The sequence below is a fragment of the Nematostella vectensis genome, chromosome 6, assembly GCF_932526225.1.
Source record: "Nematostella vectensis chromosome 6, jaNemVect1.1, whole genome shotgun sequence".
NCBI classification, from domain to species: domain Eukaryota; kingdom Metazoa; phylum Cnidaria; class Anthozoa; order Actiniaria; family Edwardsiidae; genus Nematostella; species Nematostella vectensis.
The window spans coordinates 9168086-9193237 of NC_064039.1; the positions used below are offsets into that span (position 1 = coordinate 9168086).

General features: G+C 39.7%; 3 protein-coding genes and 2 long non-coding RNA genes across 12 annotated transcripts in view; 3 read left to right on the forward strand and 2 right to left on the reverse strand.

Annotated features, from left to right (window-relative positions):
- Nucleotides 1–523: 523 nt before the first annotated feature.
- Nucleotides 524–3630, reverse strand: LOC5508627 (testis-specific serine/threonine-protein kinase 3). Its single transcript, XM_001629156.3, has 3 exons — nucleotides 3195–3630; nucleotides 2146–2452; nucleotides 524–1041 (listed from the first exon to the last, which is right to left on the reverse strand). The coding sequence occupies exons 1-3, from the start codon at nucleotides 3483–3485 to the stop codon at nucleotides 713–715; spliced, it is 927 nt and encodes a 308-aa protein (XP_001629206.3). The 5' UTR covers nucleotides 3486–3630; the 3' UTR covers nucleotides 524–712.
- A 1217-nt stretch (nucleotides 3631–4847) lies between these two features.
- On the forward strand, nucleotides 4848–6524 carry LOC116615609. Its single transcript, XR_004295027.2, has 2 exons — nucleotides 4848–5016; nucleotides 5566–6524. It is a non-coding gene; the product is annotated as an uncharacterized LOC116615609 (long non-coding RNA).
- Nucleotides 6525–9707: 3183 nt separating this feature from the next.
- On the forward strand, nucleotides 9708–11146 carry LOC116615608. The gene is made up of 2 exons (XR_004295026.2): nucleotides 9708–9795; nucleotides 10816–11146. It is a non-coding gene; the product is annotated as an uncharacterized LOC116615608 (long non-coding RNA).
- A 713-nt stretch (nucleotides 11147–11859) lies between these two features.
- LOC5508610 (glycerol-3-phosphate acyltransferase 3) lies at nucleotides 11860–20122 on the forward strand. The gene is made up of 15 exons (XM_032377345.2): nucleotides 11860–12040; nucleotides 13121–13166; nucleotides 13451–13581; nucleotides 14224–14266; nucleotides 14427–14481; nucleotides 14583–14648; nucleotides 15021–15095; nucleotides 15456–15545; nucleotides 15637–15730; nucleotides 16047–16162; nucleotides 16449–16504; nucleotides 16635–16720; nucleotides 17603–17731; nucleotides 18592–18671; nucleotides 18837–20122. The coding sequence occupies exons 1-15, from the start codon at nucleotides 11900–11902 to the stop codon at nucleotides 18922–18924; spliced, it is 1296 nt and encodes a 431-aa protein (XP_032233236.1). The 5' UTR covers nucleotides 11860–11899; the 3' UTR covers nucleotides 18925–20122.
- Nucleotides 20123–21390: 1268 nt separating this feature from the next.
- Nucleotides 21391–25152, reverse strand: part of LOC5508611 (D(1)-like dopamine receptor) — a 30635-nt gene continuing 26873 nt past the window's right edge. For all 8 annotated transcript variants that reach the window (XM_032377347.2, XM_032377348.2, XM_048729285.1 and 5 more), the window contains one exon: nucleotides 21391–24256. In XM_032377347.2, coding sequence (XP_032233238.1) covers nucleotides 22462–24246 — 1785 coding nt within the window. In that variant the 5' untranslated portion in view covers nucleotides 24247–24256 and the 3' untranslated portion in view covers nucleotides 21391–22461. The remainder of the gene's footprint in view (nucleotides 24257–25152) is intronic.

The window sequence follows — 25152 nt, forward strand, 5'->3', positions numbered from 1 at the left end:
TGGGCTACCTGTGATTAGGATGGTCGTCGATTGTGGCGGTCGTCATTTTGAAAAAAGGCTCAGACCCTAACAAAATTTTAGAACATCAAAGGCTTTCCCCGCGCTCGCTCAGGCTCTTTAATTAGACCATGTAATAGGTGAACGACAACCATTGATAAATTACTACCTTAAACCTAACCATGTATCTACATCATGTCTTTCTCATAACCCCCAATGCTACGCAAACTAATAATGAAAATCAGATTTTTGTTCTTTGTAGACTTACGAATGGAACGCGCGCGACAGCGGTCACATGACAATTGCCAAATAAGGCAAGTACAATGCGAGAAACGTAATATTTGATTGACATGAACTTGTCAGCCAGTGTGAGGGAAATTATGCTCCAGTGCGCACCTACGACGGTGTCAATCAAAACTGCGATTCTCCCATTTAATTGGCTAACCTTAATATTGTACCCATGGTAACCCGCGTTGCAGTTTAAAGGTTTGGATTCTTTTTTTCCCGAATAAAATAGACGACGTGATAAAATATATCAGATTAAACAAATCACGGTATAAGTATAACAGACTATGATGAGAAATTCTTTGTTTCTCTGTGAAGGTGCTTGTTGGAAAAATTCTAGAAAAAACTTCGAAAACAAGCCATTCCTATATTTTGCAATACAACCCCAGACGCTGGGATGATCAATGCATAGGACCATGCAATGTTCTATTCAACTCGATCTAGCTGACTTGAACGATTCTATAGTTTGCTCCGATGTACTTGATGATCCCTCTCGCAGGTCTGATATTATCCACCTGTGAGCCTCGATCTCAGGAATGATGATGCGATATTCGTAGTTATGCGTGAGCATGCACCGTATGAGATCCCGGCATTCCTCGGAAACCATCTGTTTTGGTTTCCTGAACTCGACTCCCCGTTTAATCTGACGCAGCAATGTCGTCATGTTCGCGTCATCGAAAGGCATGCGTCCCGTTACCATGGTATACAGAATAATACCTAGACTCCAAATGTCGGCTTTCTCGCCATCGTACTCGGTACCTGTTATTGATGAGAATAGAAAGATAATTCTAAAAATGCTACTTAAAGTCGAGTTTTTACTAGAGAAGGAGACGGATAAAGGACGCTTACATTCGTGTGAAAAACAGTTCGAACGAGACGCAAGTGAGAAGAAAGAAAAGGATAACCGTTCCGTTCCGTTCCGTCCCTTTCTTTTCCTTTTGCTTTCTCTGTCCCCTTCGCCCCTATTTTCACACGCGAAGTGAGTGCTAACGTCTCAAGTTTCCATCTCTAGCGAAAGTAAACCTTGTTTCCTATGACTATTTCATTGCGGAATGTACAGTGCGACGCGCGCTAGATTGGCAACCAAACGTTTTGTGTATACCAATTAAAACCAATGAGGAGGACGCAAAAAGTACTATCTGATTGAAATGAACTCCAACTATGAATCAGCGAGCCAATTAAATGCTTAATTGCAAATCAGAGCACGGCGTAAACCTCATAGTTATAAAGGTCGTTTCAATAAGAACTACTTCGATTTCCCCATATTGCTAAATTTCTTAAAAAATTTTGTGGCCACGATAGCGCGCGCTGATTTTCGATGGACTCATCTTTCTATCTATGTTTTCAGTTAAACTATGTTTTCAGTTAAACATCTTAGCAATCCAAGGGTCCTGGCAATAGCTAGAATCGCGAGGTCCACGGAAAGGTAACTCGAGATTAGTTCTTCAGAAGAAAGGTGTTTAAAATGTCTTTAGCATTGATAATTTGTGGCAGGCTATTAACTGTATATGGTATAACTAGAAAGGCTACAGATAAGCTGTAGAATAACAAGATGGTTTGCGTAGGTGTGGTGTGGACAAGCTATAAATCAACACCAGGTTTAAAAAGTATTTTGAATTAGCACAACGACTCTTTACAGAGTCGTTCAACATACTTTTTCAACCTTGTGTTGATTTATAGCTTATCAGCTGTATAGCTCGAGAAAGAACATTAATAGACTACTTTACTGTGTTTCGTGTGTGTGTGCTCTAGCGATACTCCTTCGCTGATTCATACAAGTTGCGCGAGCCAGCCACGCCTCTGAGTGAGATGTTTAATAGTGGGCTCGTGTTTGTCTACGAGTACTAAATACGATGGTTTTACCTTGTAATATTTCAATAGCGGCGTAGGCTGCTGAACCACAAAATGTCTTGCACAGTTCTTTCCGTGGATTCAACTTTGAGAATCCAAAGTCCGTCAGTTTGACATTATCTCCGATATCCAATAAGACATTCTCACACTTGAGATCCCTGTGAATCACGCCCTGTTGGTGACAATATTTTACCGCTTGCAGCAACTGGGAGAAGACTTTCTTTGCCTTTCTCTCACGTACACAGCCTCGGTAACGGATATACTCTAAAAGATCCCCTCTTGTAGCGAGTTCCATTATCACATACACTTTTTCGCGCACCTTAAAAAAACAAAGACATTATTTCCAAATGAAGCGCGGATTTGGCTGTACAGAGATTATAGACTATAAAATGATGCGCAGCGTATGGAAGTAAGTCTGTACACTACGCATTGTCTGCATGGTAAAGTTTGTACAGTGTACAGTGTACAGTGCGCACTGTCTTTATGTCGAAGTTTTTTTATGTAACGAACGATGTGTTGAAGTTTGTCTGAATTCTGAATAATGCGCGCTTTCTGGCTGGCGAAGGCTACACAGTGTGTATTGTGAGCTAGGTATGTCTGGTGAGTGGTGAACATTGTTTATCTTCTCGCTACAATGTGATAGTGTAACAGTGTTTGTAACAGTGTTCACAGAAAATATTTCAACATACATGGTATAACTAGAAAGACTACAGACAAGATGTAGAATGTTCTAGATGGTCTGCAAAGGTGTGGTGAAGACATGGTATGAATCAATACAAGGTTGAAAGGGTATGTTAAACGCCTCTGTGAAACAGAGTTGCGCTGATGTTACGAGCCCTACGTCGGAGCAAAAAAAAAGGCAACTATAACATACAGTCATTCGATTAAACGAAATAGGCGAGATATTATCTGGTAAAAGCCCTTGTTCTACGTATACCTTGTATAGTATATCTTGTTCTATGTAACTGTAATTTTATGATGACCCCCTTTTTATGCCCCTTTTCTAATGACATATGACTTGATTGGGATACTTTGCACACTTTCTAACAAAAGTAGCTCACCTCAAACAAGTCGAGAACTTGTATGATATGTTTATGCCGAAGTCTCTTAATCACAACCATCTCACGAGGCAAAAACTTGTTAATAAAATCCGACGGTGCTCGCTTTTTGTCAATGATTTTGACCGCGACATGATTGGCTAGTTGAGTAGAATAGGCACACTTTACTTTCGCGTACGTCCCTTCCCCAAGCCGACCATTATCTACAAACTGATAACCCCTGTCTCTTAAAACGCGGGCCTCCTCAGAAAATCTTGCCATCAGATCTGTGAAGAATTGTCGTACACCAGGCATCTATACCATTGCACAATGCATATCAATAAGCACATCGAGCTGGAGTGTACTTTGATTTTGGTTTGTTAATCGCTTTTCTTTTTATCTCTTTCTCCTTAGCCTTTTGATAAATATTTGCGTGCTTGTATTAGCATGATTATGACGTCACAACAACGTCCAGTCCTTTCGCGCGCTCACTTTCGAAAAGATGTCGATAGCCATTGAACCGGTATAAAATAAAAGGCCTCGGGCCGGGAGCTGTATCCTACTAAACACTAAATCTCGTGATATAATAAGTCAAAAACATATAAACCACAATGACAAGGAATTATTATACTAACTTAATTCATTTTTTTAATGAATTTTACCTAAATTACATAAATTTCTCAAATCGCCAAATTACTTTGCCGCGTTTGAACGCACACTCGCTGAATTTTTCACGATGACTCGTGCCAATAAATGGCAAAATAAAAGTACAAAAGGGGCGGTATCATTACTTTTATACTGGAACCTCGTGTTTAAGCTTTCATTTCTCTACCCAATAAAAACTAATATCAAGTTGCAGAAGTTATGGAGAGAAGCTAATAATGGGAATTGGTGAATCAAACTATATTTTGATATATTTGAAACATTTTAGCTTCACTGTCACCGTATAACGGCATACCGTGATAAAATATTATCTTTATTTTTTCTACAAGTAGCTCTGACTGTACAAATTGTTTTTACTTCGAAGGATCAAACACAACACTTACCACTAAAACATCACGAAAAGAAACGAAGTGGTTTTTATGAGGACATTTTTCGCTCTACAATATCGGCGAGCCAGTTCTTTTACAATAAAAAAGCGCTTTTGTTTTTTCCTAGAATGGATATTTTATTTCTACCTTAACTGGAATTTTCATGAAACTTGATAGTTCATATCCTTTACGGTTACCTCATATTGCCCCGAATGAATAATGGATACTTCGTCTGTGCGATTACTGTCCACGAAAAACAAGATGTGCTGTTTCAAGGGACAATGAACGCAACATCCTTCTTACCAACAGTTGTGAAGTAACAGAATATGAACAAAATTAATAAAAATGTTTTCTACTCTATAAGATGTGTGTCAACCTTTTCAGTGTTTTGAGTTATGAGGTAATGTTAAGTCCAGCGTAAAGATTTTCTTCACGCATATTTTGTGGTTGATTGCTCGGCTGTGTTGAATATCCAAGCTGTGTTCAAACCGCTTCACCGCGTATTACATCACTCCGCCGGCACTTGCGGGTGCTCTTACAACGCTAGCCAATCAGAAGCAAGCATGCCCTAGGAACCCGCCAATCAGAGCGCGTATTCTATGTCAGGATGTTTGTATGTTGAGATGATGTACTCCTGGTCGAGTGTACCAACATTCCAATATATGGAAGTCATGAAGTTTTCCAAGGCATAAATGAAGCGGCGGAAAGATGTTGAGGCATTCAGTTTGACTTGTAGCCGCAGCAGCATCTACAGGCCCAAAAAGAGTGGTTCGCTTGGATCAGAGATAGATGGAGACCTTTCAGCAAAAGCCGAGGTAAATAATGTTGTACTGGATTGACGGGTGACAGGTATATAACAGATCCCGGATCCCTGGAAATTGCTCGTTTTTCACTCAATTCAAATTGTTTATTGGGAAAAAGTACGTTTTTCTGCCTTCTTTTTTTTCTTATTTAGAAATGGACCATGCCAAATATATTCCTCAAGTTCCCATATAGTAAATGAATGCTTTATTTTCTCGGCTAGCCCTTTCTTTCCCTTTTATTGTTTCTATTTTTAGGATCATAACCTTTTAAACATCTGCTTATACGATTTTGTGGCCATATTTCCTATTCGCTTTTAATAATTTTAGTGAAAACTCGACCTTTTAACGTAAGCTGAGCTAGTGCGGAGAGCTTGTTCGAACACCGGGGACCCTTACCTGCAGGTTTACTGGTAGCTTAGTGTTTGGTGTGGTAAACAGTTCACACCACTTGGGCAAGCAATCGCCACTTTTCTATCTACAAAAACTATAGAAAGAAATGCAAAGAAACGCTTTTTTAACCCTGTATTAAATTAACAGAAGGTGTTTCTTTTTTTCTTTCAGATACACGGGTTGACAAGATCGGAAAGTACATAAAATGTCGTTTTAGAAAAATTACTCAGGCGGTTAAAGGCTGATCACTGAAGCCTGCAATTATTACATCATTAGCAAACACTTTGTGATTGACTTCTTTCGTTATAACGCTCAACAGTTTACGTATATTTCACTCGGATTGTCTTGCCAACTTGTGAAAGGGTGTTTTTTCATGCGAGCAGATATTTTGACGCATACGTTTTTTGGCGCGGCCAGTATCTCGATTTTTGGCGCGCTTTTATTCATGAACTTTTAAAGTGTATGCCATACAATTTTGTTTATTTGTGCGATGTTTTTTTTATCTGCATCGTTCAAAAGCTGTAAAGGCAACATTTAATCAAAATCGGACCGGGTATTTATAATTATTATTTATATATTTTTTATGTTTTACTCTATTTAGCAGTACAGGGACAAAATTTCCCTTTACTCTTAGTATTGCAGATGTCGATTTTAACATCAATCGCGATAGATACCACGTTAAGCAACAAAAGTCATCTCAATTGATATCACTAAAACCCTTGCAAATAAGGAAAAGACAAGGAGGATGATAATCAGAAACAGATAAGAGCGACAAACATGACAACTAAATCAGCGTGGGGATGCAGACAGATAATCTCGGGATGAGTTCGCCTGAATGATCAAGATGAGTTCGCCTGAAAGTCGGGATGAGATCGCCTGAGAGTCGGGATAAGATCGCCTGAAAGTCGGGATAAATCAACTGTCAAGTGGTTGTCATTTGCTAGTTGCTTTTGTCCCGCCTTTTCTGCGAATTGATCACGTGATGTGACGTCATCACTGCCCAATTACAAATGCTGCAATATATTGAGGTACGTAAACGTTAGATGTTGCGCATATACCTCATACGCGTAATAACTCTGTGTAAATGTGAATGGTAGTAGAAAAAAATTAAATAAACCCAATTCAATCAATTGTTTGTCCTTTTGCTGAACCATCTCGTGGAAACCAAGGCGTATAAGGAATAATGCACGCGCTACATTGCAAAATGAAGTAATCAAACAAATCTCATTCGCAACAACCATCCTCTATTCCCATTCATCGCTCAGCTGTAAAAAAGCAATTAAACAAAATTTACGCCATAATATATTATCGTGTGTTTATTCCTCAATGCACTTATCCCAACTCCCCCCTCCTTTTTTTTCAACAAAAATGCTTAGGCGCCGACAATGGCGGCCACGGTTTTAGCTCTTGTGTTCTACTGCCATCTGGCCCTCTTCTGTGGGTTCCTGTTTATAAACTATTATCATATGAGAACTTTGTCTGCAGTCCCCCTCTCCCACACACACATACACTAAAACATTACATAACATAAACCTAAAAAATAAAAAATAAAAATAATACGCTGTAAGTCTTAGACCAAAAGAGCATAAAATATCTTCTGCTCTCATATGTTGTAAGCCGATAGTTTTTAAAAATGACACCAAATGCAAATTGAAAAATAAAGATTCTTCATTTATAATATCTGTGTATGTCCTTATATCAGTTTATATGAAAAGGTTTTTCTATGCCACTTCTTACTGGTGTTGATCAAATCTAATTTTTAGGCATTATCACGGCCATCTTGGATTTATTATCTGCCAGTCGTTATTTTCTCCACTTCAGGATTCCTGTGGACGCCACGCAACAGCCAGTAGAGACTGGATACGACCCACCACCTGTCGCTAAAATGGGTCTCGAATTTGAATTGAATTACGTCTGTATTCGTGTGAAAATGTCTCACGATGACGGTCTATCGTATTTTGAAGCTCTCGCTTTTGAATGATAGCTCTAAAGCTATTTACAGCTAGTAGTCTTCGTGACTGACGCAACTAACCGCATTTAGCCGCCGATTGACGCTTCTTTGATTTGGTTATGAAGGCCGCAAACTAACCGCATTCTGTCGCAATTCGCTTTCAGTCGCATTTAGCCGCTTTTGGACGCTTCATTGCTCTGGTTCTGCTTTGGTTCTTTGGGAACCAGCGTCCGTCATTAGTGTCGCATTATTTTATTACGATATATTTCTATTAGATTTCTACTATTTCTACTTTTAGTCCCTCGATTACCCTGGGTACCAGAGCCTCCAGACTTCTCTCGTCCAGTGACGCTCAGCCAAAATGCCGCGACGAGCGAAGCTAATTATCACTGGTGTTGATCAACTAACTTTTAGGCACTATCACGGCCATAGATTGGTATCCAGGGTATCACTCGATCTGACTTGTGTGCCAAATCTTATTTACTGCTACTATGCAAAATAGAGATGCCCATTAGCGAACTAAAACCAAATTGATTATCATTTAAAATCAATGTATCCTATAGTAAAAAGGGCTCCATTCTATTTGCTAGCCATGGAAGTGGCAAGCTACGCAAGCTTTCTGCTTAAACAAATAATAAGACACCCATAGCGCGAATTATTTGCTTTGAAAGACAGAAAGAGCCAAAAGGGAGGCGGTTATTATTTAGAAATTACGACCCTAGAACAGTAACTTGGGATATAAAATGGGCGGTAAGGGTTATTTTCGTGACCCGTGAACGGCCTTTTTTGTTTATCGTGAATAGGACAAATTGAAAACCCTGATCCGTGATTGCTCTTTGCCGTGATTCGTGAATGGCAAAATTTGATCCGCGTGAATCGTGTATACTCTATAAAAATCGTGAATCGTGATTTCTGAGTAAAGATTGATCCTTGTCGTCAGTTTATCGTGAAACGTGATTTCCGATTTTTGAAACTCGTGAAACTTGCAGGGACCCCCTTACCGTCCCGGATATAAATCTTTCAAGAACCTTACGACCGACTCCTGAATATGTAAATGGTGATAATTATAATGGTGAGACTGAATTAAGAAAAAATATATATATAGTTCTGGTTTGCGAAACAAAGAAAATATTTATACTTTAAGGACTAGCTATCGTCTGCGAGCCTGCACTCTCGGCGGTTAGCGAATCGAGATTACGCTTTACAGTAAAAACCTGTGAGCAAGAACTCTTCATTTTTCATACTTCACAAATAGGTTTCTTGCATAGTGTTGCAATTGCATCACTATAATATCATGATTTAAAAAGGCTTATCAATTTTTTTTGGAGATGTCAAAAGTAAATTCTAGACCGGCATTTTCTTAATATTCTGTTTCTTACTTGCGGGCTTTTACTGTATAATACTCAAGAGACAAACGGGGCAATAATTGTTTTGTAAATTTATTTTCCCCGTAGCTTTTCTCGCCCTCCCAGTAGGCGAAAAGATACCACATATGACATCGAAAAACATTTTGTCGGCTCATAATGCGCCTTCCCGTGTCGCGCAATCGCATTCAGGAGCGATTATCAGATCCAATCAAGGCCAAAGTACAGGTTTTCATGAAAATATTTATATAGGAATACCAATTATGAGAAGGCACTGATTCAGGCGTATTAAAATTGTCAAGTTCTATTATGTCATATCATCATTCTTCTGTGTGATTACATTGAGCGCGGCTTGTTTCCTTTGCTTTATATGCGCTTTTTATGGGAAAAATAACATTTCTTAAACAAACTTTTTTAAGTGATAAAAGTGCGGAAGAAGTACGAAGCGCGAACTAATAACAATCCCCGTGCAATCAAATTGACACAAGCGACGTCGTTATTTGTGGTTTCCCACATGTGTATTTGTCCACCTTGTGTTTCAACATAACAAGACCTTGTAGCTAGCTGAGATGCCTTTTTGTACTTGACAATAAAAAATCTTCTCGGGTCTAAGCTTCTAAATCGGGACTCTTTTACCAATTATCGGATCATTTGCTTTTGGGTGGGTTCGAGTGGAGTCTTCATCCCCGTCCCACCTGTCCGCTGACTTTGTGACGTCTTTCATATTTTCGTGGATATTTTATGAACAACTACAACCCTAACTTCATCTCAACATTCATTTAGCCTTTTTTTTTATTATAAAAGACATCATTTTTTATTCACCAGAGGCGTTTGAATGGGTCCGTCACGAATGCCATTCATGTTGAAACATAATGACAAATGATTTATGGAGGTCCGTAGTGGGATGCGAATTAATATACGCAAATCAATATTGACTTTTTATTAACGCTTTTAGTAGGATTTGATGATTTTGATGCCCACTTTCTGTGCTTGTTCAAACAAAAGTCCAATAAAAACCGTGCTTGTGCAGTGAAGTCATTCTCGTGTATTTCCAGCTGCCGGTGAAGCAAGCTCAACTCAGAGAAGGTACGCCATCTACTTCCCCAGCATGACTAGACAGTCTGCGTAGCAAACGTTTCTCTGGGGCGGTGGGAAGTTTGACCGAGCGGAAAGTTTTCTGTATTAGCGTAAAACTGTAAAAAAAAAGTGCCGAATTCTTCGACCGGATCAGACTTTCCGCTGAAAACCAAGGAGAAGTTTGTTACGCAGGCTAGACGACAGGGGAAAAAAATGGCATGAAATTTTCCAATTCTTAATATATAAGCTCAAGATTCCGGATACAAGGAGTTCCTCTGACCGAAAGCTTAATTTAAAATTTTAAAGAAATCTAGAAGATATGAAGTTTAGATATTTGCGAGCAAAGTTGGCTTAATTTTTTATCAGAGCGCGACTTCTCCCTAAAAACGAGGAGAATTCATACATACATTCATTCATGCACTTCAAGCCTCATATCTCGAAGACGATTCCATTAGAAGAAAACACTTTTTGATATGTTGGTTTACATAACAGAAGAAACATCTATGCAAAGATTCAAGCTTACCGAAGTTAAGCAGACCTTATTTTGGGAAAACTTGCCATTTTTTTCCTCTGTCAGGCTAGACTCGTTATAGACTGACTCGCCATAGAGGCTTTCAACCCAGAGAAAGTAAGACTGGCTCATTATGGGGCTTTGTAAATTGTGTAAAATACGATTTTACGCATTATCCGATAGTCCCATATCGCTTGACAAAACATAATACACCACTGAGAGTAATCTAAGGTTGGGCTTGATAAAAAGGTAGCCACGACGATACGCCCTTTGATTGGGGGCCCAAGGACATTCCTTGGATGTTTTTATTTATTTTGACTTTGTTTTTGATTTGATACGTTCCCGTGTAAAGTCCGGAAAGACCCATGTAAGGAATAGAACTACGATCCTAACTTTCTCATAGTCTGGAATGCTAAATTTGCGCCCCATACTTGTATTTTCATTTTAATTAATTTCATGGGACTTGAAAAGGGTCTACAGATGAACCCAGGCAAGCTGTGAATATTTTGTGCTTTCAGGTGATGATGAAACACTCCGTGGTCTTAATTTTGGTGGCTTGCATTGTACTTCTGCATTCATTGGAGCCAGCGGACGCTAGCTCTATAACCAGGCGCAGTAGCTGTGCGGAATGTTACGCCGCCGCAAAGGATTGTTGGGATGCATGCTACGGAAACTACTGTGAGAATTGCGCTTCTCATCAGAACTACTGCGACCAACACTGCTGACCCTTGATTAAAGACAAGCGCCGACACGAGGCGCGGCTCGTATGCGACTTGGTTCGTCATCAAAGACGTTGTCAAAAAATAATATACAGTATATCACTGGACGAAATAAACGAATGTTAACAAATACCTGTTCTCAATACGGTTCTCATCTGAAAGATCCAAAAATTGATAGCTTTACTGAATTTAACTCAATAGTTTCCTCGCCGGTTGATATTAGTTTTATCTACTCTAAACATCACACCTATTTTCCTCGAGCAAGCCTGGAATAACAATAAGAGGAAAATGGGAAACAATTCCCCACCCAGCCATTATTTCATTTATTTTCACTGTAATCCGCCTATCAAATTAGTTAGCTAAGGGACAACTCAGCTGGCTCAGCTGACGAGAGAGGTAGGACTTCCTAATTCCTAGCTCAGTGGGAGCCGCAGGAGAGAACACACGAAGTGTGTACCAGCCCTCCCCCCCCCAACCCCTTGGGCCGCCCAAAAGTGGTTCATTTCTTACTTCTTACTGAAGGATCCCTCTTCAGTCAATCCTGGATACGCGTCTGACCCTGTGTGGCGAAAATACAAATGATATGCAGCCAGATGCGAACTTCTGTTACTTCACAGTAAAATTATCAATGGTAATATGGATAATGATCTTCTTTTAAGCGAACCTTGTTCACATTCCGCGAGAGGAATCCCATAAGATAGATACAATTGAACTCAAAGTTAAAATATATACTTCATTTCCCGTCTGTTTTCGTAAGACAAACCCTGATGGGCCACCTTAGATCTAGTTGTTATTACCCACACGTCCTTGCGAGCTTTAAACCTGAGATCCAGCGAGCTTTAAACCTGCGATCCAGCGGTGGCCCCCAAAAGCAATAGACAAAATGGAAGTTTTTACAGCTTGTCTGTTAATTTCTCTCTGTTATTTCTTGTTTTCGCTCAGCTTTATAGTTATCCCTGCTGCCTTGGGCTTTTCATTTGGTATAAGGGATCTCTATGTCAAGATTCTGTTCAAGATATTCGAGGTAAAGTCGTAATCAGTATCCGAAGCAATGGCTTGGAATTTTGCTTGTTTTATTTTCTCTAGAGTTTGGATTTAATCGTTGCTCTTTTTTTTGCTAATTTATGAAAAGCAAACTTAAACAAGGTGTCTGCAAACCAGATATTGCTTATAAGGAAGACGTGCTTAAACCTTTGACCGCATTTTAATTATAGACATAGTTTTGGGGAAAAAATGTTATTGATGAAGTGGCGCTGAGCCAAAAATCTCATGTAAAACAAGTATTAGTAAACAAATCGTCCGCTCGATCTGTTTTAAATTCTTTGAAATCGTAGTGCTTGCTTTCTACCTTTTTGTATTATATTTTCTCTGTAAGGATAACTTTGGCAATTTTGATTATCGTTATATAGTAGCTTTTCTATGATAGTTAATAACAGGATTGCAGTGTTGTTTGATAACCTTTCAGCAAAAGTATATGAAAATAAGGGATCATGTGAAAAAGAGGACCAATTGGTACTTTTTTGGTGGGATCATTGTGTAACAATTGAAAGGAATACACCTCTGTACCTTTATTTACTGTTTGTAAACAGTAGACTAGCACGAGACTAACAGTAATATAAAACACTTACATTATGAGTAAATTTAGTTCTAAGAGGGAATTTATTAGAACTTTGAGCAGCCCATTACCAAAAATCATGTATCAAAATATTTAAAACAAAAAACAGTGCCTTTTGAAGAATGCTTAATCAAATTTAACAGCTTTAAATAAAGATATTTGGAGACCTGACATTATTATGTTTTTAAGGGCATACAGTACATAAGATGTTTGGAATTTATCTTAACATGTTTTTCTAAGCAATGACTTTCAACTGCCATTCACAATCATTACTTAAATTAAAAAGAAAACAACAACAACAAAATAAACAGCAAAAAACAGTATACAGTGTGTTATATAAATATTCTGTATTATTATTATTATTATTATTATTATTATTATCATCCTCCTCATCCTCCTCGTCATTTATTATTATTATTTTTATTTCATTATTATTGTTGTTGTTGTTTTGTTGTGTATCATAACCATATAAAAATTTTTGTTTTACAGCATGTCAGAAAGACAATGGTTTCAAAACAAGTAATTGGTTCGAATGGTATGGCTTACATATGCCTTAAATACTGATCAATATTCAATAGCCAGGTTGAGCAATCACAGTAGCTCTTTGGACATCTACATAGTGTTTATACTCACTGTATGTGGTTTACCTAAAAGTGGTAAAACTGCTTCGGTGATGTTCTTTTCTGTAGAAATTGAAATATTTTTGCCACGTGCTCTTAGTCTTTGCATATTCATGATGCATTTCTATTGGCATGTATATAGTGTTATCAGAAGTGCTCTTGAATTCTATCCCCCTCATGATGTTTCTGATTACAATAGGAGTTATTGCGAGGGAGCAAGAGTCCCTTGAGCCTCCAAGGTCCCCCCTCCCAAGGAATCGGTCATTTGGGACATTCCAGAGGGAGTTTGAGATGGCAGATATAATGGATTTCTGTAAAAGTGGAGTTGAGGTATAGCAGACCTATGCTACCATAACATTTACTGAGTTTTTCAGTCACACCATGATAGCTGTTGGTGTTATAACCTCTCAAGACATGCAGGCCCGTACCCAGGATTTTTCTTTGGGGGGGGGGAGGGGGATCCGAGGGGAGGGGGGTTCTCTGATAACAATCTGACCACCCCAAAAAGAACAAAGAGGGATTTTTTTATGCCTTTGCAGTATCTCCACCGGACCTTTATTGTCAGATTTGGCTACATACCAGAGTGATCTAGCTTATGCTTTATATTTTTGTCTACAAAAAGCACATCTATTGAGAACCGAAAATGGACCTTCGGCCATTGTGTGTGTGTGGGGGTGCGTTCGCACCCCCTGCACCCCCCTGGGTATGGGCATGACAAGGTCCTGGTACTAATACAGGTCAGGTCAACTATAGGTCAAAAGCCTGGTTTTCTCCATTTGATTTTGTGAATAATAAGTCTCCTTGGATAAGGATTTTAAGCTGGAGGTGTTTTCTCACATGTTATTAATTTACAGTACTGTATGTTCAAGATGGACTGAGAATTCACCTTTCCCTTTACCTTACAAGTTGTTCTAGATATACAGAGTCATCAGAATGCACTAAACATTACATGCTGTGTTTGATTTTTCACAGGCTATTATTGATGACGATGTTACCAAGCGCTTTTCAGCTGAAGGTGAGTGTTGTGAGGGATAGGACCCAGGGGGGTTTGGGGGTAGGGGGCATACACTAAAGTTCTAGCGTTGCCCCTCCCCCCTCATCCTAAATCCTTAGAAAACTCATGAACTGCTTTTTTGTCTTATCACTCTTGCTTCTTCTGTTTTCTCTATATATAGAGTTGGAGTGTTGGAACCTACTAACAAGAACGAATAAGAACTATCATTATGTCAGGTTGGAGCACACTGAATTTTACCATTACTTTTTAAAGTGGTGTTTGTAAAAGCCTTCCTTACACCAAGTGGAGATTGTGATTTCTCTATCTTTTCCAACAGCAAAAGGTTGTCTTTTGTTTGGGTTCTTGGTGGCCTGTTCAGATATTTTGTTCTTTTGCCTGTCAGGTAAGTTTAAGAGCACCTCACTTTGATTAATACAAGCTTAAAGTATATTGCCAGTTTCTTTACAGATGTTTTTTCCCTTAATCGAGGTATAAAGAAATTTGAGTTGTTTTGGAGGATCTAGGGTTTAGACACAAATTTTCGAAGCTGTCTGAAGAGTTAGGAAAACAAATGGATTTCATTGGAATTTAGCCAAATGTTGATCCCAAAGTTATTTGTCAAATAAAGAGGTTTTTTTGTGTGTGGTATACTGGGATGAGTTGGTCTCTTTCTGTGTCCTAATGACTGAGTATGATTGATTAATTACAGTTGCTAGTTAATGGGGTTGCCTTTATAACCTGTTATCCTTGGTGGTAATGCTATTTTTTTTTTTAGGGTTACAATCTTCTCCATAGGATTAACAGTTCTAACTCTGAGTACAGCTTTTCTATCACAGCTGCCCCAGTCAAGGTAAGTGATATTAGTAGTTCTATACTTGAAGGGATTTAAAGACTTCTACACTCTGCAGGTAAGATAAGGTAAATTACCTTCTCTGAAGGTCATTTTTTTAACAACCCTCACATACAATAAAATCTTACAAGACTATGTCTTGTACTTTTGAAAACAGGGTTCCTTAATACATTTTTACACCCTTCATTCCTTTCAGAGCAAAAGGGGTGAATGCTGGTTGGGTGTTTAATATTTATTACTCTCTTATCTGTTTTACTTTTTCAAACATAGAAGAACAATTTGATTAAAACTTCCCATACTACTTGTTTAGGAATACATATTTAGACAGAACAGTACATTGTTATATGCTGCATTTTTTAGTTTCAGGAAGAAGCTGGAGCGGGTGTTTATGCTGGCAAGCTTTAGAATCTTGTCCAAGGCTACCTCTGCAGTCATCAGATCCCACAATAAGTATGATTTTAATAAAATGATAATCAGATAATATGAAATAGATTATGATAAGTAGTGATGTTGATGCTTATTTTTTTCTTATTTACTTTAGAGAGAACATGGCTAAGGGAGGTGGAATTTGTGTTGCAAATCACACTTCTCCTATCGATGTTCTCATACTGCAGTGTGATAACTGTTATTCCATGGTAAGCTGAATTTGTTTTTATTATGAATATTTTTATTTCATATTATCATACCTCCAAAGGAGAGCATGACATAACAGATACAGTACAGATGAACATTGTATTCTGTACTCTGCTAAGTCATCTGCCTGCCTAACTCCTTAAAAAATTGATTGGACGTGGTTAGGTCAAACCCTTGTGGTTTACTAGGTGACAGCAGCTTGTCGAATTTTAATACCTTAAATGATAGGACAATCAACCCCGTCTACTTTTATGGAAAGTTTTCTTCCAGGGAGGAATATCCTTTCAGCTTGTGCTTGATTGGCTGGTCATTCTCTAGGTTGGACAAAGGCAGCCTGGACTTTTTGGTTTTATTGAAAAAGTCCTGGAAAAAACACAAGACCACATCTGGTTTGAAAGATCAGAGATGAAAGACCGAATAATTGTCACAAGAAGGTCAGTTGGTTATAATTATCATTTTTTTAAAATTTTGTATAACATCTACTTCATAAGTATGTTTCCAATGATGAGAAAACATTTGTACTGTAGTACTTTACAAAGCAGTATAATTCAAGGTGCTCAAATGCGAAAGTAAAGCTGATGCTCTCATTGGTAAAACCTATTCTCCAAAAGCCATTTTCTCCAAGATTACTTTAAGTCAATGAATGACAGTGGGTTTTTGCTCTAAAGGATTTCTATGAATTGTTTGTGTTAATTTTTTGAAGTTTTTTTTCTTTCTTAGATTAAAGGAGCATGTAGAGGATGACACCAAAAACCCGATTTTGATATTTCCAGAGGGTAAGCATATAGTTTTTCCTGTTGTTTTTTTTACCTTTGGATTCGTACTTGCACACTGTCTGTGACATACATTTTTACTATGTGCATGATTTGTACTTGTGCACTAAGTGTGTAAGTGTTTGTTTTCCAGGCACTTGTATCAACAACACGTCCGTCATGATGTTTAAGAAGGGCAGTTTTGAGATTGGAGGTGTTATATATCCCGTTGCCATAAAGGTGAGTTTTTTGCTGACTTTAATCAAACCAGGGGAGAGTTTAAATATTTAGAAGCATCTCTGGTAAAAAAGAAGAAAGTAATAAGCAAAAAAAAAATCTCTGGGTTTAGATAAAATCCTCCAACTCCTGCGTCATACTTGTCATCATGCTTATGTTTTATTTTTTGGTGGGAACACATTACTTCTAAACAATAAAGGTATAGGTACCACTGTTTGTAAGATCATAGACCACAATAGCCAGGGCTTCTGGAATTACGCGCTTGTGCGGAAGCGCGTAATTTAGCTTTTTCCGCGTAATCCACAAATTTCCGCGTAATTTGGCTAAATTTTGAAAGACAAAACATTTAATTGCACAGCTGATGTGTTCTTTTAGGGTTCTTACCTCTATTTCTCAGAAAAAAAGAGATATTCTTCGTAAGAGTGCGATATTTCGAACTGAATTTTGAAAACAAATAAAATGACTAGGCGTTCTTTGCTAAACCGCGAAGGCCTAGGACTAATAATAAAATACCTTTTTTAATTGGCTGGTGGCTAGTAGATATTTTCACGCAAAAAATTAACCTTTTCAAGTTATTTCGTGCTTTCCTTCGGCACAAAATGTAAACAAAATGTTTGGGTCTAATAGTTGATATTCCGTGTAATTTAGCGCGTAATTCAGTAAAGAATCCCGCAAAATTTTGATTTTTAAAAATGTATTGCAAAATCCCGCGTAATTTAGCGCGTAATGATTGATTTTCCGCGTAAGTTAGCGCGTTATTTAGCAAAGAATCCCGCGTAATTTTGAGTTTTTTTCCGCGTAATTCCAGAAGCCCTGAATAGCCATAGACTCATCTCAATAAGAAAACAATAAGGAGGCATTCTAAGTGTCAAAATTTTGTTTCAGTATGACTCTACGTTTGGCGATGCGTTTTGGAACTCGAGCTCTGAGAGTTTTGGGCAGTACCTCTTTAGTCTGATGACGAGCTGGGCGCTGGTGTGTGACGTATGGTACTTGAAGCCGATGTACAAGCGGGTACGCGGATGTGACGTCATTATTAACGCACACACATACTGTGACGTCATCCTTACTTCTCGCACATACTGTGACGTCATCGTTTTTACTTGCAACAATTGTGGTGTTTTCATTACTGCTTTATCATACTGTTACGTCATCGTTACCTCTCTTATATATCAATGACGTCATTATTTCGACTCGCACATGCCATTGTTACTGCTTGCATAAACTTTGATACCATCGTTACCGCTCGCACATACTGTGACGTCGTCGTTTTTACTTGCAACAATTGTGATGTTTTCATTACTGCTTGATCATACTGTTACGTCATCGTTACCTCTCTGATATATCATGACGGCATCATTTCGACTCGCGCATGCCATTGTTATTGCTTGCATAAACTTTGATACCATCTTTACCGCTCGCACATACTGTGACGTCATCGCTATTACTTGCAACAATTGTGATGTTTTCATTACTGCTTGATCATACTGTTACGTTATTGTTACCTCTCTTATATATCATGATGTCATTATTACGACTCGCACATGCCATTGTTACTGCTTGCATATACTTTGATACCATCTTTACCGCTCGCACATACTGTGATGTCATCATTACCGCTCACTGATACCATGACGTCATCATTACCGCTCCCTGATACCATGACGTCATCATTATCGCTTACTGATACTGTGACGTAATTGTTACTGCTCGCGCACACTGATTACATCATTATTACTTCTCACCCATAATCGATGCTCACAAAAATTTCTTCCGTGAATCATGACGTTTGGCAATTGATTTCCTTGTAAATCGCTACATGTTTTTCATGTCTTGATCATTTCTGCTCTAGATAAAATCATTAATGCTTGCAGGAGGACGAATCGCCGGTGCAGTTTGCAAATCGAGTAAAAGCAGAGATCGCAGCTCAGGGAGGGCTAGTTGACCTAATATGGTGAGTGAACCCTCTCACGTGATCCGGGTCGAGCTCTAAGAGGGCGTTGTCACAGACGAGTTCGCTACACCGGTTCACCTTCCCTCAGTTACAATCAAAGCCTCATTTGAACAGCTCAATCGGCTATCATTAGTCTGACTTGAGATCACGTGTTTATTGCCATAGGGACGGACAACTCAAGCGAAGTGCTGTAAAACCGGAGTACCGGCAGAAGAGACAAGAGGATTACGCCAGTAGGTTAAAGGTGGAATAGCTTACAACACATCCGTTCTTCTCCATCTTAGCATTATATTAACAGTTGCCGGAACCTATACACTAGATGAACCTATACACAGAAGGACTTGGCAAGTAGGTTAAAGGTGGAATAGCTTACAACACACCCGTTCTTCTCCATCTTAGCATTATATTAATAGTTGCCGGAACCTATACACTCGATCAACCTATACACAGAAGGACTTGGCAAGCAGGTTAAAGGTGGAATAGCTTACAACACACCCGTTCTTCTCCATCTTAGCATTATATTAATAGTTGCCGGAACCTATACACTCGATGAACCTATACACAGAAGAACTTTCAAGGTAGCCAAAGCGGAATAGCTTACAACTCATCCGCACTTCACCAGTAAGTATGTTAGCATCATATCAATACTACTGAGCCGGAACCTACACACTCGATGAGCTGACATGGTTGTTCTCTCATGGAAACTGCAAGACTTTTTGTTATCCAACGTTATCCGAACTCAATACCGAGGGAGCATCGAAGCCTTCCGTACTGCAAGATATGCAGAGTATCTAGATATATGTACCATTAGTATTCGACCAAAAAAAAAAGAAAACTCAACTTAAAAATTTTGACTCAAGAACCAAAATTTGATTTTAAATTCTTATATATCTTCCATGATACACGATCAAAGCTAATTGTACTCAATGCTTTAATATATACGAAAGGGGCATATTTGAATGATAGCTTGTCATGATGCTGTAAATTCGTAGGGTGGGGTGGGGATTGAGGGGGGGGGGGGTGGGAGGGGGGTTTGGGAAGCAGGGAAGTATTGATTGTTAGGAAATAATAGCTAGTTTACAATAGTTTTTTTTCCCAAAAATTAATTTATTGAAAGAAATGACAATGGATATTCTCTAACAGTCATAAAACTTATCTTGTCACACTCGTACTCTTTTACCATCCGCATGGACCCGAAGCTGTTGCTTGCTCTTCTTTGACCAAGTGATCGGCCTAATGACCAAGTGTAATTGCCGTATTCTTATCGTGCGACTGTCATTCAAGGCAACTCTTGGTAGGCCCTCTTTACCACGTGTTGCGCTTACAAATCCTAGAGATAACGCAAAACTTGTACATAAACTGCACGTCCCGAAGGGAGCATCCAATTTGTACAGCTTAGATATACCTATAACAATCAGCACTAAAACGTTCAAATAAACACTATAAGTCTTTCTATGTTGTTTATAATATAATGTAATGCAAAGCAACTCTTTCTCCAAAACCACTACCACGAGATAAACGAAATAAGAAAAAAGAACTTCACATTATCTTTCTAGATGGGGTTGCAGATAGTTCGTTTCAAATTTTGTAGTTCCAAAAAATATCCATACCCCCCCATTGAGGGGATTGGAAATTCCGGGGGGGAGGTGTTCAGACGCCCAGGAATTTCCAGAGGGGCGGGGGGGGGGGGGGGGAAATGCCCTTTTTCCTTAACAGTTACTGTAATTATCTTTTTCCAGGGGTGGGGTGTCATACCTCCGACCCCCTAAATGGGGGGTATGGATATTTTCTGGAAATACACATTGAAGAACACTGAGTTTATGCGGAGTAAGTACGCAGCTGCTTTGTCTCCTATCATCTTTGTTACACAAAGGAGTTCTTTTGTCTCTATTCTTCTCGTTCCTTGTGTCGAGGTGCGGAAATTGTTCATTTGCCCAATCAAATTGCAGCTTGTAAGAGCTGCGTACTTTGGCATTGACACTGCATTCACAGCAAGCCTGAATATTATTGAATCGAATTTTAACATCAAATTAAAACATAATTTCCTCAGAAGAGGCCTTTGTAAAATAGTACTATCTGATAATATCTTGCCAGTTTCTACAGTTTGGTTTAATATTTTGATCGTTTAAATGTGATGTGACCCTTGAGGGAAAGCACTATTAAGGGGCCGAAATTTTGAGCAAGAGGGGGAGGCTTTTTTTTTTGGGGGGGGGGGGGGGGTGATAAAAAAGTCTAAAATAAATCCCAGCATCGTTTGGTCCAAAGAAAAAAAATCACACATACACCTATTTCAAATAAGGTTTCACTCGGAGAATCTGTGTGTCGTAAACTGCAGTGCTTCATAAGTATCAAGTAAAATAATAAAATAAGCGCGAATAAAATACAAATCCAGGTTTCTCAAGCTGCAGTATTTTTTTGTTTACATTCTTATGAACATTCACAAGGCTTTCATATACAAGTATTCAGCCGTTTATAGGCTACCCATGAACCACCGCGGGCTACGACACATAGGTATAATGCATACCAGTTACTCACCAAAAAACCCTTCAACCTCAAAGTTATATTGTTTACCCCCTTGTTGGCTTTGCATCTAGTTTGGTAACAACGAGTTAGTCAATTTCCCTCGGTCTCGCCCAATAGCGAAATGTGCATAACGTGCGACAAGTGTATCTCAATACCCGGCGAGACCTATAAGACTATAAGCCGAGACCTATAAGTCTCTCGATGTAAACATATTTTATTGTAATATTTACAACATAGATTGCAAGACTTTAAGGAACTCGCATAAATATTTATAGACGTCCATGTAATTTCTAAGTATAGTGGTACCATTTGTAAAGACTGGTTATCTCTACGCAAGCGAGCGCAATGCACGTAATTTTCCTACGCAAGAGCAAGTGTTCAAGAGATCAGTAGGTCATTCATGTATGGTTCACTTAAGTGTCCCTAACCCTAACCATTAATAATGGAACCATATTTGAAGGGTCTACGAAGAGAACGCACGATTTTCTTGGGCTTGTGCAGGCGCACTTACACAGGGGGGTGCAAATACTATCCTTTTTCCATATTATACCTATGACTCTGCACCCCCCTTGGCCGCCAAAAAGCTGGTCATTTCTTATTTAAGGATCGTCAAATACAATTCTTTTCCACTGGTACCTACCCCCTCCTACCTTCCTGTCAGCCAATCCGGGGACGCGCCTGTTGTGTTTGACCAATTCTAATTTGTGTTATATTTGTGCTTTGCTCTTGAGCTTACCACAGAAACAGAATTTGAAAACAAAAATTTTATATATGGCTTTCACTGATTTCCTTTCTACCCCAAACCGTTTTGTGATCTTTAGTAGAAGGCAAGCAGTGTTCCATTCCTAATGTAGATGAGTAAGGACACACTGTCCTTACTCAGCTACTACTCTTCAACTACTATAGGTATTTCACTCGCCCCCTAGACCACACCTGTATGGTATGGACAGACAGTACAGAAGGCAGTACAATGGAAACCCAGTATTAATCCGGAGATTTTCAGTGGTTACCTTGCCACCTTCCTGCCAAGGCCTCAATTGGATTAGTTCAGGTTAGGTTTATTGACAGGTGACAGGTCCTGTCTCAGTTGATGATCTTACCACCGTCCTCACAAGGCCCCAATATACCTCAATATTATTGATTCAGGTTCGGTTTATTGAGATAGGTGTCAAACAAGTCCTGTCAAAGTTGTTTATCTTTTTACCATCTTCACAAGGCCCCAATTTACCTCAATTTGATTGGTCCAGGTTTGGTTTATTGACAGGTGTCAAACATTTGACGTCTTAATATCGTTGTCTGAGAGCAGTTTCCCGTCGACCAATAAATAGCACATATTACTCTCCTTATCAAGCAGCGTGGTAAACTGCGTATCGATCCCAGTCTCTAGTGAAGCATAAAGCTTGGCCTTCGTAGCGTCCTTATCGCTCAGAGCACATCCCAAGTCCATGGAGCGACTATATCGCATCTCAGGACTCCCCGCGCCCCTTGCCAGACTATCCAACGAGGTGTATCCCCCTCTGGACTTTGGAATAAGTCTCTCTGTCGAACAGTCGCCGGGGTTGTTGTTCGAGTCGCTCAGTATAGAGTCTCTGTTTCGAGGGATATTTTGTGCGTAATCGTGATCATCTTTATCAGGGCTCCTCTTAATGATTGACGGCAGGGAGTATGGTTGATCAGCGTTGAGCTGCTTCGTGTTGGTTGAATTCCCGAGATCCCTTGGCCTTGGTGGCAGCGTGGGGACATCTTCGTCGTCGTGTTCTGGTATTTGGAGGTGCCCGTTACCAGGTCTTGGAGGTATGCAGGGTGCCAGTAGGTCTTCTATTAGCGGTTCCGTTGAGCCGAGGCGTCCTTGTCGTAGCTTCTCGTTTCTTTTTTCTGTTGACGACGAGTCATCGAAAGACTCCTCTAACGGTGTCTTGAATCGTAGCTTCCTTCCTGGGTTTGCCTTTGTGTTCTTTGCTGGGGTATTGCCGTTGAGAAGATTTCCGTTTTCCTTTACTTCTTTCTCTCCTTTGTTTGACGACCGGCGCATCGAGGTGATTTTGGTGGCGTGCTTCGTTGTCGTCTGCCTGAAGGACAGCGAAAACGAGTGATCCCTGATCGTACCTTGGGTGCTGTTGCAGATTTTACGAAAAAGATTTCGGAAGGCAACTTTGAAGGTCGGGTTTAGGAAAGCGTAGATGATGGGGTTAAGGCAGCTGTTAAGGTAGTGTAGCCACTTCACAGCCGATGTCGCCGCAGGGACGCTCTCAATCGCCACTCGACACGAAATACAATATTTGTGCGATAAGGAAACGATAAAGAATGGGAGCCAACAGATCACAAAAGACCCTGTGACCACGCCCAAGCTCTTGGCGGTCTTAAACTCCTTGTCTAGACGCCGGCCTACTCGGTTAGACAGGCGTGCCTTGGAGGAGACAACGACGAGGATTCCCGCGTAACAGAAGACCATGATGATGAGCGGGACGAGGAAGCCGATGATAAAGATGAGGAGGAACCGCCATGGCCAGTGAAGAAGCACGATGCAGCCCGTCCCGCTTGCGTAGCCCCACAAACCTAAGATGATCCACTTGGATGTGTACGTGGTCATCTTGGTGTGGTGCGAGAGAGGGCTCTTGATGGCGAAGTACCGATCGATGGAGATGAACATCAGGTTAGCGATGGAAGACACTGCGCACACAATGTCCAACACAAGCCAAAAACTGACCAGCGCGTTGATGTCCCAATGCTCAGGAATGTGTCGCCACTGAGTGATCTCGTATGACAGCCAGAACGGCTCCGACAAGAACGCCACCATGAGGTCACTCACAGCCAGAGACACGATGAAGCAGTTGGTGACACTTCGCCGTATGCGTTTGTACTGGTAGAAGGACGCTATGACCAGAGCGTTACCCGATACGGAGAGCAGTATTAGCGCGGACATGGCTATTGAAGAGATCACTTTTTGCGCTGTGGAAGACTCCATCTCCTCTGCATTTGGTGATGTCACGTTGCTGAGAGTGTTGTTCGATGGTTTAGCGGTTGCCAAGTTGGTCAGGATTGTGTGGTTCATCTTGATGTGCCTGCAAAGCAAGAATACTTCAGATATTTACCTCGTGATCAGGTAATTTATAGGAAGATAATGAATGAATAATAAATAAATTTATTGGAGTAGCTAATAACTCTCATTTCAGCTACAGTAGATGCTGAATTGATAGAGCTTAATTACGAAATTGCTTGTTTTGTGAAGGGAGGAAAACCGAAGAACCCGGATAAAAACCCTCGAAACAAAGGCGAGACCAACTAACTCAACTCATTTCGGAATCGGGAATCGAACTCGGAACCCAGTGGTGATAGGCACAGGTACTGCGACCCAACTGCGCCACCTAGGCTTCTCAAGATCTCTGAAGTCAAATAAACTAATCTCTATTTTGAGGTTCTAGCTAGATGGACATTAGGCTCAAATCATTTTCTGCTTCCACAAAAGAAACTAACAGTTGGGCTCCGATAACGAACTCGGATAACTAAAAGTTTATCCGATAACCAAAAGGTCTACCCACTAATCCAAACTGTATCTCCACTTCCTTCTTCAATTCATAGATCCGACATGTCAATCACGAGCGCACGAATAGCCAATCAGGAAAGAGATGATGCAATAACAGCCATGTGGTCCCACAAATGTCCCACAAAAAGTCGGCAATCGACGGCAAAAAGATTGGTTTGAGATATTTTTCTGCGAATCTGGACAAGCAAAATAAGCATCTTCCGGTCAGCGTAGAAAGTTCTTTGACCGGCCACTTTTAGTGTAGAGTTGGACTCAAATTGCAGAAAAACACGTTAAATTTCTGCGAAGTAACGAAAAACAAAAAGCAAACAAACCACATATACAAGAACAGTGTAAGTCCTACCATTAAACTTGTGTTTGATATTACCTAGGTTACTTCAATTACATATAAGAATGAGACTCGTTTATATTATT